Here is a 12,342-nt window from a genome sequence, read left to right as displayed (position 1 = left end):
CCCAGTAGGATAAGCAGTTTGGAAAATGGATGGATGGATTGAACACGGAATGTACCATTATATTAAATATTAAAATGCAGTATTTAAATGTAGAAAATACCATTGTATATGATTCAGGAGTTTATTGTGGATATTTTGCACGTCTGCGGCTTGCCGTGATGCACCTGCAGACTGGTTCTGTGCCCTAGTCTGGGTCCCCGCACGAACGTGGATTAATCGAGGTGGATTTGGAATCTGTTGAAGCGATGGGCGTAATTAGATGATAATGGCAAATCACATGCTGCATTCAGAGCAATCAAATTAAGGTGAATGCAAGCTAAAAGCTTCTTGACATGCCTATGAGTGGCATTCGGGGGGTATTCACCTTTCGCCGTCAGCTCTTAGCGCCGAGAGCTTTAAGTGATGTATGTACAATATCGCGGAACATTGTTAGCGGCAATTTCTCCCAGCCTCTGCTTTTAATCATTTTGCTTTTGCAGGGAGAAAAGTGCTTGTGATCATGTTGAGCGTTTAGGTTGGTGCATGCTCCTTAAGATACTGCTTTTATCTGAGGGGACGTGCCTGCATTCTCGGTTGTTTTTTTTTTTTCCTTTGCCGAATTTCTCAGGTCGTCAGAGCTAAATTTTCCGACTTCTGGTCGATTATCCTCCACCTCCGCGCGCGAGCTCGCCCGTCTGTGTCTGTGTCTGTGATCACCGATGACCTGCTCTTCGTATTCCCTCGTAGCCCCGACGCTGGAAGAGTATGACGGATCGGAGGCCTGCTTGAATGAGACCGCCACTACTATCACGGTGCTGCTCAAGCCTGCCCAAGCCAAAGGTGCCCCCATCAGGTGGGTGCTTCAGTGCTGCTTCAGTGCTCACTTCCTTTTGAGGGGATTTGGAGCCAACAGGCTTGTCGTGAATGGCAGCTGGAGCCTGCTGGGCATTTCTGCTATTCAGGTGCAGAGCTTGCCTCCTGATCTCCGCTTCATTCAGCAATCGCTGGCCTGCTCAGTGCCCGGTTCCCCTTCTCCTTTCGCCGTCACCGGGGTTATAGCGCTCGAAGGCACTCGTCCTAATAGGGATTTGGAGATAAGTCAAGGCTGCACCGTTCAGCAGAGCCACTAATATACAGCGGGACTGTGGGGTGGGGCGGGGCGGGGCGTGGGGGTGAGGCAGCCGGTAGACAGTCTGACCTTCTTCACAGTCAAACATGTTCTGTGAAGACATGGCAACAGCGGAAATAAAACAGGGAGCCACGACAGACACATCTCAGATGGAAATGAATGATGAAAGTTTTCTTTGATCTTCGATGTGTACTGAAGAGCCGGTGGCGATTTTATTTTGTTGGTAGTCGTAGAGAAACCCATGCTAGGGTCCAACGCTGTGTTTTCCGACTGCAACGCTGAAAACGTGCATTATTAAGTGATCCTTTAATTTGCCTGTTTTTGGCAGCCTGCTGTAGAACTGGCACGACTCTGATTAAAACCCATTGATAATCACACAGCAGGCTGGAACTCCAGTAATTTGGAGGAAAGTTAGTTAAGGTGTTTGAGGGATTGAGCTGTAGCAAGCTGCCGGCCATCTGCTCAGGTAATTTGTAACAGTTTGTCAAAGACGAGCGACGTAGCACGACCGAGCGCTCCACTTTGGTGGATTGGGCAGATTTCGAATCCATCTGTGCAAGCATTATGGAACGTCGCTTGTACTTTATATCTGAGACGCTTTGAGCTAAAATGCAAGCCATTGCACGGTTGCTGTGTGTGCATGCCAAAAGACTTGCATTTTGTTTGGTTAGTTATGGTTAAGGTTAGGGCTGGGTAGAGGTTAAGGTTGTCATTGTTTGGATTTGGGTCTTTCCCATAGAAATGAATGGAGAGTCCCCACAAAGGTATGCATACAAACGTGTACATTAGAGACGGAGAGCCGCCCCTGCATGTGACCGCTTCAGGTCCTGAGGTTCTTCTGGAGGATCTCGTCTGAGGTCCCATGAAGAATCCTTTGTACTGTATTTATAAGCTGCTCTCACATCGGCGGGTCAGCCTGTGCTCATTTGAACAAAAACGTACTGCGGTTTCTATAGGGCTTTTTCCAGGACTTGAGTCTGAACTCGCTGTTGACCCACATTGTGTAGATATCCACGACGCCCGCTGTCAACTTCGCTTTGTCGTTTCATCGACTAGCCTGTGGTCACGCACCATAAGTTACTTCATTTGTTTGTTTTTGCTTGTATTTTTTATTTATTTTTATTTTTTTATGAAATGGGCTTCCCAACATATTAGTCAAAGAACCAGCTACAAAATATACAAAATGTTGGTGCTTTTAAAAACGTCAGGCATGCACCATAGATTGTTATTTATTAAATTAATGTGCAGGTCGGCCAAGACAAGAGGTTACCTCCTCAGAAATGTATGGGGGGTGGGGAGCTGAGGTTCTAGGGTCAGATTGCTTGCCAGCCCCCCTTAGGGCACTAATTTGGGATGAATTATTGCTGGATGGGCAGGGTGTTTAGTCATACAAGCGTATGTGTTTGGTGGTCTGTCCCCTTTCGGTTTGTGTGCTTACATGTGCCGCCTCGCCCTGTAACGCAGTGACCCGTATCCCTCCACTCTGCAGTGCCTACCAGATCGTGGTGGAGGAGCTGAACCCCCACCGCTCTCGGAGGGAAGCCAGCTCTGTGGACTGCTACCAGGTGCCGGTGTCCTTCCACAGTGCCTCTAGTGGTGGCTCTCCGTATTACTTCGCTGCTGAGCTGCCGCCGAGCAACCTACCGGAGCCGTCGCCGTTCACCGTGGGAGACAACAAGACGTACCACGGCTTCTGGAACCCACCTCTGGCCCCCCGCAAGAACTACAACATCTATTTCCAGGCTGTCAGCAGTGTCGAGAAGGTGTGTGCATCTGTCTGTCTGTCTGTGTGTGTGTGAGTGAGAGAGAAAGAGAGAGATATTTAATATATATTGTATATATTAAATTGTAGGGACCAAATGTCCCCACAGTCCCCATACCTGTTGTTTTGACCTTGTGGGGACCATTTTTTCGGTCCCCACAAGGGGAAACTCGGTTTTGTTAGGGCTGGGTAGGGGTTAGGGTTGTCATTCTTGGGATTAGGGTGTTATCCATAAAAATGACTGGATGGTCCCCACAAAGATATGAATACAAGTGTTTGTGTGAGGGTGTACATTGTCTTTCTGATAGATTTTATAAGGTACTATTGCTTTGATTCTTAGCCGTTCATTAGCCAGTCAGTGTAGGTCTTTGTTTTCCTTGTTTTATTTGCCATCCCTTCCTAGCCGCTGTAGCGTTGTGTGTGCATATTAGCGGTGAGATGTGCTGTTAAATGATTACCAGTGTTTGTCATTGCAACCCAAGCGCCGCTGGCTCAGCCTGACGGAGCACACGGGCCTTTCCTCATGCGGCATTAGCGCTGACGTTTACCGGAGTTTCTTCCTAGAATCGATTCACAGCATGGTGGCCCGACTTGTTACCGAATTGGTTCCTAGATGCACTTAAGCTTTAAGAGATTTTTTTTTCCCCTTTCTCTTAACAGGAAACAAAAACCCAATGCCTCCGACTGGCAACAAAAGGTAAGAAAGGCTTTTTTTAAGAAAAAATGCTAGTGAGAGACATTCCCATATTTGATTTAATTGATAATTGAATGTGGCACTCCTTCCCAGCTCTGTTCTCTAGCAGTATCCTCTGGGTTTTTTATTTGCCGTTGGTCAGCCCAGTGGATCGGAATACTACCAGCATCTGGGACTTATCCCGGATTATCTGGACCTTATTCTGGATTTTTTGTTGCACTTTAATGTACCTTCTTGTGCCTGATGATATGGTCCTCAAACAGGCTTGACTGTGGTAGCCCTGGGATTTCTGAGAGTTCTCTGAGAGATTTCTGTTAACCCTTATCTATTAAGCGATTAGGAGGGAACCATAATTTAAAATGTGGTTCACAGCATATAAGATTACTGATAAAGAAACCTTAGTACTGTCCCGTGATTTTGTCTAAAGAAGTACGACAAAAAAAATTATTGTTTTTTTTTTTTCGTCATTCCCCCCCCCCCCCCCCCCCCCCCGATAATGTACATTTCTTAAGGCTTTTTTGCTCTGAATCTGCCTCAGCAGCTGAAGGAACAGTTAGATCGTGGTATAATGCCTTAAGTCTCACTGGTTGTGTTTCCTGTTGCATGTCACTATCAAGATGTTCGTCTTTTCCACAGACAAGCATCCCACTTCTATTGTCAAGCTTTTAAGTGCTAACAGTTCTTTCCCAGCTTGATGCTTAAACTTCTGCCACCGTTATGTGACCAGCACTCTATAGTCTCTGGACAGACGTTCCATATCCATGGATGCTGTTGGGTTTCCAGAAAGATCTAAGATTAGGAGACTGGGCAGAACACCAAGTAATCTCAATTAATTAATTATCGAACTATTACTTTACAGTTTAATTTTTGTAGGACTTCTTAAAGTATAGGTCATTAGTCTACAAAGCTCCTTGTCTCAAATCCGTCTCAAATATGGAGCTCGTGTCAAAATGTGTAAGGCAAAGAAGTGGTAATGTGAAGAAATTTTTCAAAACCTCATCCAGCCCTGTCTTACTAATGCCTGAAACAGGCCTGTTTGTCGGTCAGTATAATTGTCTTAATCATTTCCCGCTTGTCCACATCGCACTGTGAATTGTTCTAGCACGTCCAAGGCGGGAGCAGATGCATTCCGCTTTCCCGAGACACCAGTTCACACTGGTCAAATCTAATTAATTGAAGATGATATTACCCCGTCCTCTTGTTTAATTGTGTTCCCTTTTGTTACTCCTAAAATGGAAGAACAAGGCAAGCAAGCAACTGTCAGTGCAATTCAGGCTGAATTCGATACAGCTTTCGTAATTTGCTCCTAGGAATGAAAATAGATTTTCATTTTAAGCTGCGAATTTTATCTTAAAATGGATGTAATCCAATTTCATTTTAATTCCTTCCAGTATTTTTTTTTTTTATTTTTTTTTTGAGCGAGTTTATCTTATAAGCAACGACTGCCTTTTAAGTGTTTCTGAAGTAAGATGAGGAGCATAGCCCTCACTCGAAACCACGTGAGACAGGCCTGCAGCGTTGATTGAGTCTTAACTATTTTGTCAAAACGTACTGGAAGACCTGTTTCTTTGAAAGGATGTGTTACTGCACTTAATGCTTCAGAAGTCTTGCCGTAGTAAATACTTATTAATGTGCCCTTCTTGTGTGTGTGTTTATCAGTAAGGTAATTCGAATTGTGCTCTGCCATTTGCTTTAATCGCTGTGCACATTCTTTTAATTTGAGTAATTACATCCTCTTGTCTTACAGATGTTCATGCCATTTGAAATGTGTCACTGCATTAGTCAACAGTAATTTCTCTGATGTAGTTTAGCTGAAGTTATTTAAAGGGTCAACTTTCTAGAGTTCTGACTGTACCGGGGCTCTTCTGGCCGCAGGTAATTTAATTCAGAAATTATGAGGTATTTATTTTAACCTTAAAACATGCGGTTAGTGTGTGGGACTGAGGAAACGCGTAGGTAGGCAGCAGTGAGAAAAAATATATGTATGCAGTGTATACTTATTATAATATCACTTACCAGTTTTTAGTCTGTATTATTAGCAGCGTATAATACACTGCAAATATTTAGCGAGGTAAATTGAAAGTAGAAGGTGCTTATATGCGGTGAGGGGGACGTAAACGGCAGCTGCCGAGCCAGGGCTTCGTGTCACTTCAGTCCATCGCGTGGGTCACGCGACCACAGAGCTCACACGTCCCGTGGGCTGAGGGGCTGGCAGGGGACGAGAACGGGAAGCGGGCGGCCCATCCGATCTGCCATGTGCCACCCGGCAGCCTGCTGTAGGGCATGCCTGCTGCCAGCAGATTTGGCTAGAAACGGCCCACATTGCCATCTTATTCTGGCAAGGCTAAGTTTAGCCTGTGATGTGAGACCCCTGGCCTGTTATGGTCTTGATGTGGTGGTTGTTGGGGGGGGGGGGGTCAACATGATATTGGGGTTTTCAAGTTTGCTTCAAAAAGCATTAATGGTTCGATACACCCTGCGGCTCTGCAAAACCAACCGAGTTCACTAGATTTCTCCTATATTGTAAATAACCAAAAGCAAGGCACAAATGAATGTTATCTTGTACATATACTCGATGGGGCGTGTAATCTTAATGCCGGATGCTGGCTTGCTTTTAATGGTCATTGAAGGCTGCTCAGCTGACATTAATGCCTGGGATGGACTATGGAGTATTGTTGTGAGGTTGGGTTGGGGCTCGTGGGGCAGCGGTGCGCATAAAAGGATCGGGTGAAAGCCATCATATTGACCTCGCTCACCGGGCTGCTGATTGAGTGCAAGATGGAGTGGAGTGGCCGCATCCGGACAGCTCTTCAGGCTCTAACGCGAATGCTATTTTTCTTGTTGTTTTTCTCCCACCAAAAGTACATTTTTTAAAAATAGTGGTTTTAATGCATGACGGGTTGATTCACGTATTGATTCAAGACTTATAAGTTTGAACCTGCATATAAAACCCTTGTTTTTTCACTCCAGAACTAATAACTGCGCTACTCTGTCGTTTCCTAGAACTTTCAAGATTATTTTGGCCCTCTGTGTTATTAGGTACATCTGCAAATTACTTTTAAAGAAGTTCACAGTGGACTTGTCCACCTGATTATTAACACGCGGCTATGGAGACAGAAATGTTAAAGCTTGAGAAATGCGGTCACTCCAATATGTCGCTTTTAACATGCAGATTCTTGTCCCCTTTTCCGGTAAACTGATCTATGTATTCCACTAGAAAAGGATTAGGGATCGTTCACTGAGCAGACGTCTTTGCTAATGTGACACTCTGGCCTACCACTAAAAGACAAGAGGAGAGTTGAGCGCAGAAAATGGCATGTGGAATAAGGGATTATAGCTCGCTTGCAAAAAGCACTTTCGTATTACAAAAGGATTATTGTGATTGATATAAGAATAATTCCTCTGACGGAGGTGTATTATATGTTCTGTTCTTTCCCTGTCAGCCATTAAGTGAGAGGGTGTCATTTATCTGATAAGTTCATCTCGCTCAGCTAATGCTACCGACGCTGGTCTTTGCACACATCCTCATCCCTGTTATCCTCTTGTTATTCCTGCTTATCTGGGTTTTGTTTATAAGGGCTTACAAACTATGCATTCCAGTATGTACTGTGGGGCTGGAATGCGTGCAGCCTTCAGCATCGAGGAAGGCAAGCACGTGGTAGAGATACCATTTTGGTTGCTCATTTTGTATCTGGTTACGCCACATGTTTTGGCTAGCCTTCTGCTCCAGAACTCTCAGGTATGCAGCCATGGAAACAGAATTCACTGTTATAGGGACCAAAATAGGTATGAGGTCCACATAATTGTAGCATTACGTGTCTATCTCTTTGAGGTTTTGCTTCAGCAAAAACTTTTTTGCAAGTTATCATTCGTGTTGAGGGGATTTATTACTCATTTTGGCAGTGGCTGCCAGGTAACACCCACATATCTATCGTGATGAGAGAGTTCCCTGTATGGGCAACAAGTCTCATCTGGTGTGAGCACAAAGGTTTTGACCCAATGAAGTTCTGAATGATCGTTTTGTAATCAAGCATAATTACTAAGAACCATTGCTTCGTTCCTAAACATAGGCAGTATTATCAGAACCAGATAGTTAGAATTGGAATGTTTACTTATTTAAATTTTCATTTCTGTATCAGATATTTATTTGGATAGGGAAGCTAGCCAAATCATTCCTGTTCTCTCAGCAGGATGTGCAGATTTGGTCACAACTCCTAGTCACTGCTATTCCCAGATCCACAGCATTCAAGTCTGATGACTCGTCCATTTCCTGTTATGTATCCAGGAGCAACCGAGGAGCCAGAGGTGATACCAGACCCAGCCAAGCAGACCGACCGGGTGGTGAAGATAGCAGGCATCAGTGCAGGTGTCCTGGTCTTCATTCTGCTGGTCCTTGTCGCCATTCTTCTGGTGAAGAAGAGGTGGGTCCATGTGCCAGTCACCGCCCTTCATTGAAAGCACGTTTTCACGCTTCTGACATATCATGACCGCTCTCTGCTCCATCCCATACTGTGTGCATAACAGCGTGTTCTGGGCTCAAACGTCAGAAGTCGGGCAGCATTGCAAATTAACGAAATTAAATTGTGCCGGATTATTTATTTATTTAAGGAAGCCTAATTTTAAACTCTTATAACATTGGAGGAAACGGTTAGTGAGCAGGAATGATGAGATATTAAGTCACCAAGGGCATATTGACTATAGGCACGATGAAATCACTGTGACCAAGCCAGTTTGTGCGAGGGTTTCACATCCTTGTAAATGACGAATGAATGGATTGATGGAGAGGGGTGATCTCTCAGAAAGCATCCAACTGACTGGCTGTGTACTTGCATGCATTTCCCAAGGGTATGGTTGAGTTCTGCACCTCATTGAAAATAACTGGTGCTGTAGGACAGTGTTTCCCAACCTGGGCTTTGGGGGACCCGCAGAGACAGTCCACATTTTTGCTCCCTCCCAGCAGGGAGTTGGGAAGGAGCAAAAATGTGGACTGTCTGCGAATCCCCGAGGACTGGATTGGGAAACACTGCAGTAGGGAGCTGCTCCGGAACCAAAAGACACAAAACCGTTATATAAGAGTGTCTGTACTGTCAGCTTTGTGGGAGTCTGGGGTGCATGCTGGCGAGGAGCATCACTGCACGAGCGAACGCTTTTCCTCCTCATGCTAATCGCAAACAGTAGGTAGAGAGTTGAATTATTTCCTAATAGTTTTATCTTTTTGGATCTTTTGGGAGCGTACTGGAGCTCAGGGCTTGTGTCACTGCTAAGGTCGGGTCTGGATTAATGGTTTTAAAAGGTCTTTTTTTGGTATTGATCTGCTGTTATATAGCTGGCGAATTTTGTTTATCAGAAACAGTGCATTTGAATGGATATGCGCTTAGTGTAGCGCCTTTATAACAGCATCATGCTGCGCAGATGATCCCCCTGTCAGCTGTCGTCTTGATTGCCGTGGTGAATTCATGCCAGGTAACTCGATGGATAACTGGAAAGTGGTGTGGTTCATCCTCCTTAACGTGACCAATAGCGCCCTCTGATGGACCATTAAAGGCACGGAGCGCTTTCACGAGTGCATTCCATGCATTTGGTGTAATGCTTTCTCCGGAATGTCAGCGTGCCTGCTGTTAAACTACACTGTCTTTTGTCCTTGTATAATCTAGAAATTTAGTGCGAAGATTTTTACCACCACATGCCGTGTCACACGCTCTGAAATGCCAGATGGGGGGGCTTCTGTGAGCTGGTTATTTTCTCCTCCTCCCCCCTCCCTCCTTCTGAGGCATTCCCTGAGCAAAGGATCTGATGATTATAGCATAAAACAGTGCGACTCGCATGTGTGCTCTGTGTGTCGGCAAACACCCTCTGTGTGTTAAACACCCAAAGCAGGGCGCCCGTAGGCAAGGTGGGATCATGGAGGGCGTAGCGTAATCGGGTGTAGCGTAAGGGGGTGTAGCATAAGCAGGCATAGCGTTAAGGGGTTGTAATGTAAGCAGGTGTAGCATAAGGGAGTGTGACGTAAGCAGGCGTAACGTAAGCAGGTGTAGCATAACGGGGTGTAACGTAAGCAGACGTAGCGTGACTGGGTGTAATGTAACAGGGTGTAACATAAGCAGGCGTAGCATAAGGGGGCGTAACGCAACTGGGCGTAGTGTAACTGGGCGTAGTGTAACTGGGCGTAGTGTAACTGGGCGTAGTGTAACTGGGCGTAGTGTAAGCGGGCGTAGCGTAAGCGGGTGTAGCGCCGGTTAGCTGGCAGTGCTGTGGCTTGGGCTGCTGTTCGGTAAGAGCTTAAATATGACTCGTAGTTGGCAGAATGGTCTCTCTGCCTTTCTGAATGCTCTGCAAATAAGGGAGTATTTAAACCTGCCTCTGCCCATTTATTTCCCTCTGAATTTCCCTGCTGTTTGTCTGTAACCTTTATGCTCAGTAGAATATTGGGTCTTGCCAACATTTCAGCTACTCGGAATCGCTTTTGTTTTTCTTTTTTTTCCTTACCTCCTCTTTATCTTTTCCCTCCCTTTCCCTTTATATTCAGTGTGCTCTCCCCTCCCCCCTCCCACTAGCTTTTTCAATCTGGTAAAAATTGGTCCAAGTTTGCTTTCTGGAGATAAGATGGAGAAGGTCAGGAAGGGAGCCAGCGAAATATGTCGGATTAAAGTGGAGGGTTTTTTTATTTATTTAATTTTTTAAATAAAGTTATGGGACGTGGCTTGGCTGGCAATGTGGGGGCCAGGGCAGCTTTTGTGAGTAATGTTGGAGTTAGACTCCACCGAGTCCGTTGATGAGGAAAAGATGCATTCGTGAGGCAAAGGATGGTTGTAAGTCAGCTCTCTTTATTTGTTGTACAGATCGATCCGGGAGCCACTCTCAGATGCACAAAAGTACACACCAAGGGAAGCTCAGCTCCCTGTTGTCTGTGTCTAGCTTTTATACCCCGTTTAGGGCGTCTACTGTTCTTGTTGGTATCTTTCCAGTTGGCGTAACATACAACTGTTGTTTTGAAATTGCTGGCGTTAGTCCCCACACCCGTTCCCTTTTACCTTGTCTTGTTATGTTGCAATTTAGCAGCGTCAGCGACCCCCTCCCTTGTTATGTCCCCGCAGGTCGAGCATAAGCTTAATGTCACCACGACCCTGTCAATGTACCTTCTGCTTTCCGGAATTTACTTACACAACGAGGAGGGCTGGAGCCCCCCCTTCTCTTCCTACCTGTGTTCCAGTTTGTTCCCCTTTCTCAGTGTGACAAAGTTTAGCACGCAACCTAGCCCCCCTTCAGTAAGTAGAAGAGTTTAATTTTGGTGGGGGAAATCGAGACATTTTACTGCAGTATGTATGTGCCTACATAGCTTTAGAGTGCTTTGCATGTATTTGGCCATCAGCCCTTCACTGGCTGATTTAGAGATGATCGTGCCTTTGAGTTCACCTGGATATCAAAAACTGTTTAGTGCGTTGAAATTCTGTCTCTTGGGATTTCTTCAAATCTTTTTATTATTCTGAATTAACATGCTTTGATAATAATTACTGTCTACATTCAAAGGAATTGTCGCGCGTTCATTATTTTACTTATCAAAAAAATCTAATTGAATTAATTGGCTTGCTTTTTAAAGTCTGGGTTGTTTCTAAGGAGACACTAAGTGAAATAAGGTGAGCATGATGTGCTTATGACCAGTGGAAGTTTTTTGGTGATAATGAGACATAATCCCCTAATCCTATTGGAATGGATTAAAATAACCACTATTAATTGAATTTTGAAATGGTCCTTCTATACAAATCAGTTCTTTTTAAAGCTTATTGAGGCCATGGATGAATGTACATTATTTCTAACAAAATATTTATTCCGTATTAATCTGGTTCCACTTGCAATTTGTCACTGTTGCCCTTTAAGCTGTGTAGTTTGCCCAAAGTAATCTTTAATGCCGTTGATAAAGTTTGCAATAAAAATGGCCTGATTCAGTACATATAATGTATGAGTTATGCCAGTTAAATCTCTATTTCCTTTCATTTGTTGTCTATCAGTTTCATCACATGTATTTAAGAAAACTATTGTGAAATCACTTCCTGAAACGTACTGTATGTGTGGTGAAATTTTCTGCTTTGAAAAGGATTACTCACCTGATGCAGTGATATACTCTATTGATTTAGTTGGACCATTGATGCAAAGATGTTTGTACACATACATTTAGTATTTATCAGGTATGTTTATGTGCGTAGAATTGTTCTTTTAACAAACGATACTGCATCTTTAAAATGTTGGTTTGGTTTTCTGTTTAATTTCTTGCATTTTTCTTTCCAGCCGAGATCGTTGCTACGTGCTCTTTACGCTTAATCCTTAAGCATACATTTTATCCAGATGGCTCCACTTTTTAATTCAGATGAAAAACAGGAGGACATACAAAGCTAACGTCTAACATCTCTGTGGGCTGTTTCAGTTCACAAAGGAGAACCGTTTGTAGTGCATGCCGCGGGATGTAGCGGCCGTCTCAAACTCCGCATGCCAGTTTGTAATTTTTGCACCCTCCTCGGTCTGTTTCGCAATCCAGGCTTCAGACTCCCAGTATCTAAATCAAAGAATGCATGTGAAATGAAATGCTTAACCAAAGGCACAAATTCTGAAGAAAACGACCCCCCCGCCCTTCCTGCCTCTGTTGACACGACTGATTCACATTCTGCATTCACCAATCTTCCTTACTCTACTGTCTTTGATTTGCTCGCCAGGAGGAGCTACTATTCTTACTCGTATTACCTGTAAGTAAAAACACGAAATGAGTGCACCTCCCCCTTGGCAGCC

General features: G+C 44.4%; 1 protein-coding gene across 12 annotated transcripts in view; it reads left to right on the top strand.

Moving 5' to 3' along the window:
• Positions 1 to 12,342, top strand: part of ptprk (protein tyrosine phosphatase receptor type K) — a 62,263-nt gene that overhangs the window by 34,988 nt on the left and 14,933 nt on the right. For 8 of the 12 annotated variants that reach the window (XM_048986052.1, XM_048986047.1, XM_048986045.1 and 5 more), the window contains exons 6-10: positions 727 to 832; positions 2,598 to 2,871; positions 3,531 to 3,567; positions 7,850 to 7,985; positions 12,270 to 12,299. In XM_048986052.1, the coding sequence (XP_048842009.1) occupies positions 727 to 832; positions 2,598 to 2,871; positions 3,531 to 3,567; positions 7,850 to 7,985; positions 12,270 to 12,299 (583 nt within the window). The remainder of the gene's footprint in view (positions 1 to 726; positions 833 to 2,597; positions 2,872 to 3,530; positions 3,568 to 7,849; positions 7,986 to 12,269; positions 12,300 to 12,342) is intronic. The other 4 variants (XM_048986054.1, XM_048986053.1, XM_048986050.1 and 1 more) reach the window with 1 other exon arrangement.

Source organism: Brienomyrus brachyistius, chromosome 19, assembly GCF_023856365.1.
Source record: "Brienomyrus brachyistius isolate T26 chromosome 19, BBRACH_0.4, whole genome shotgun sequence".
Classification (NCBI taxonomy): domain Eukaryota; kingdom Metazoa; phylum Chordata; class Actinopteri; order Osteoglossiformes; family Mormyridae; genus Brienomyrus; species Brienomyrus brachyistius.
This window is presented reverse-complemented; position numbering and strand designations above follow the sequence as displayed.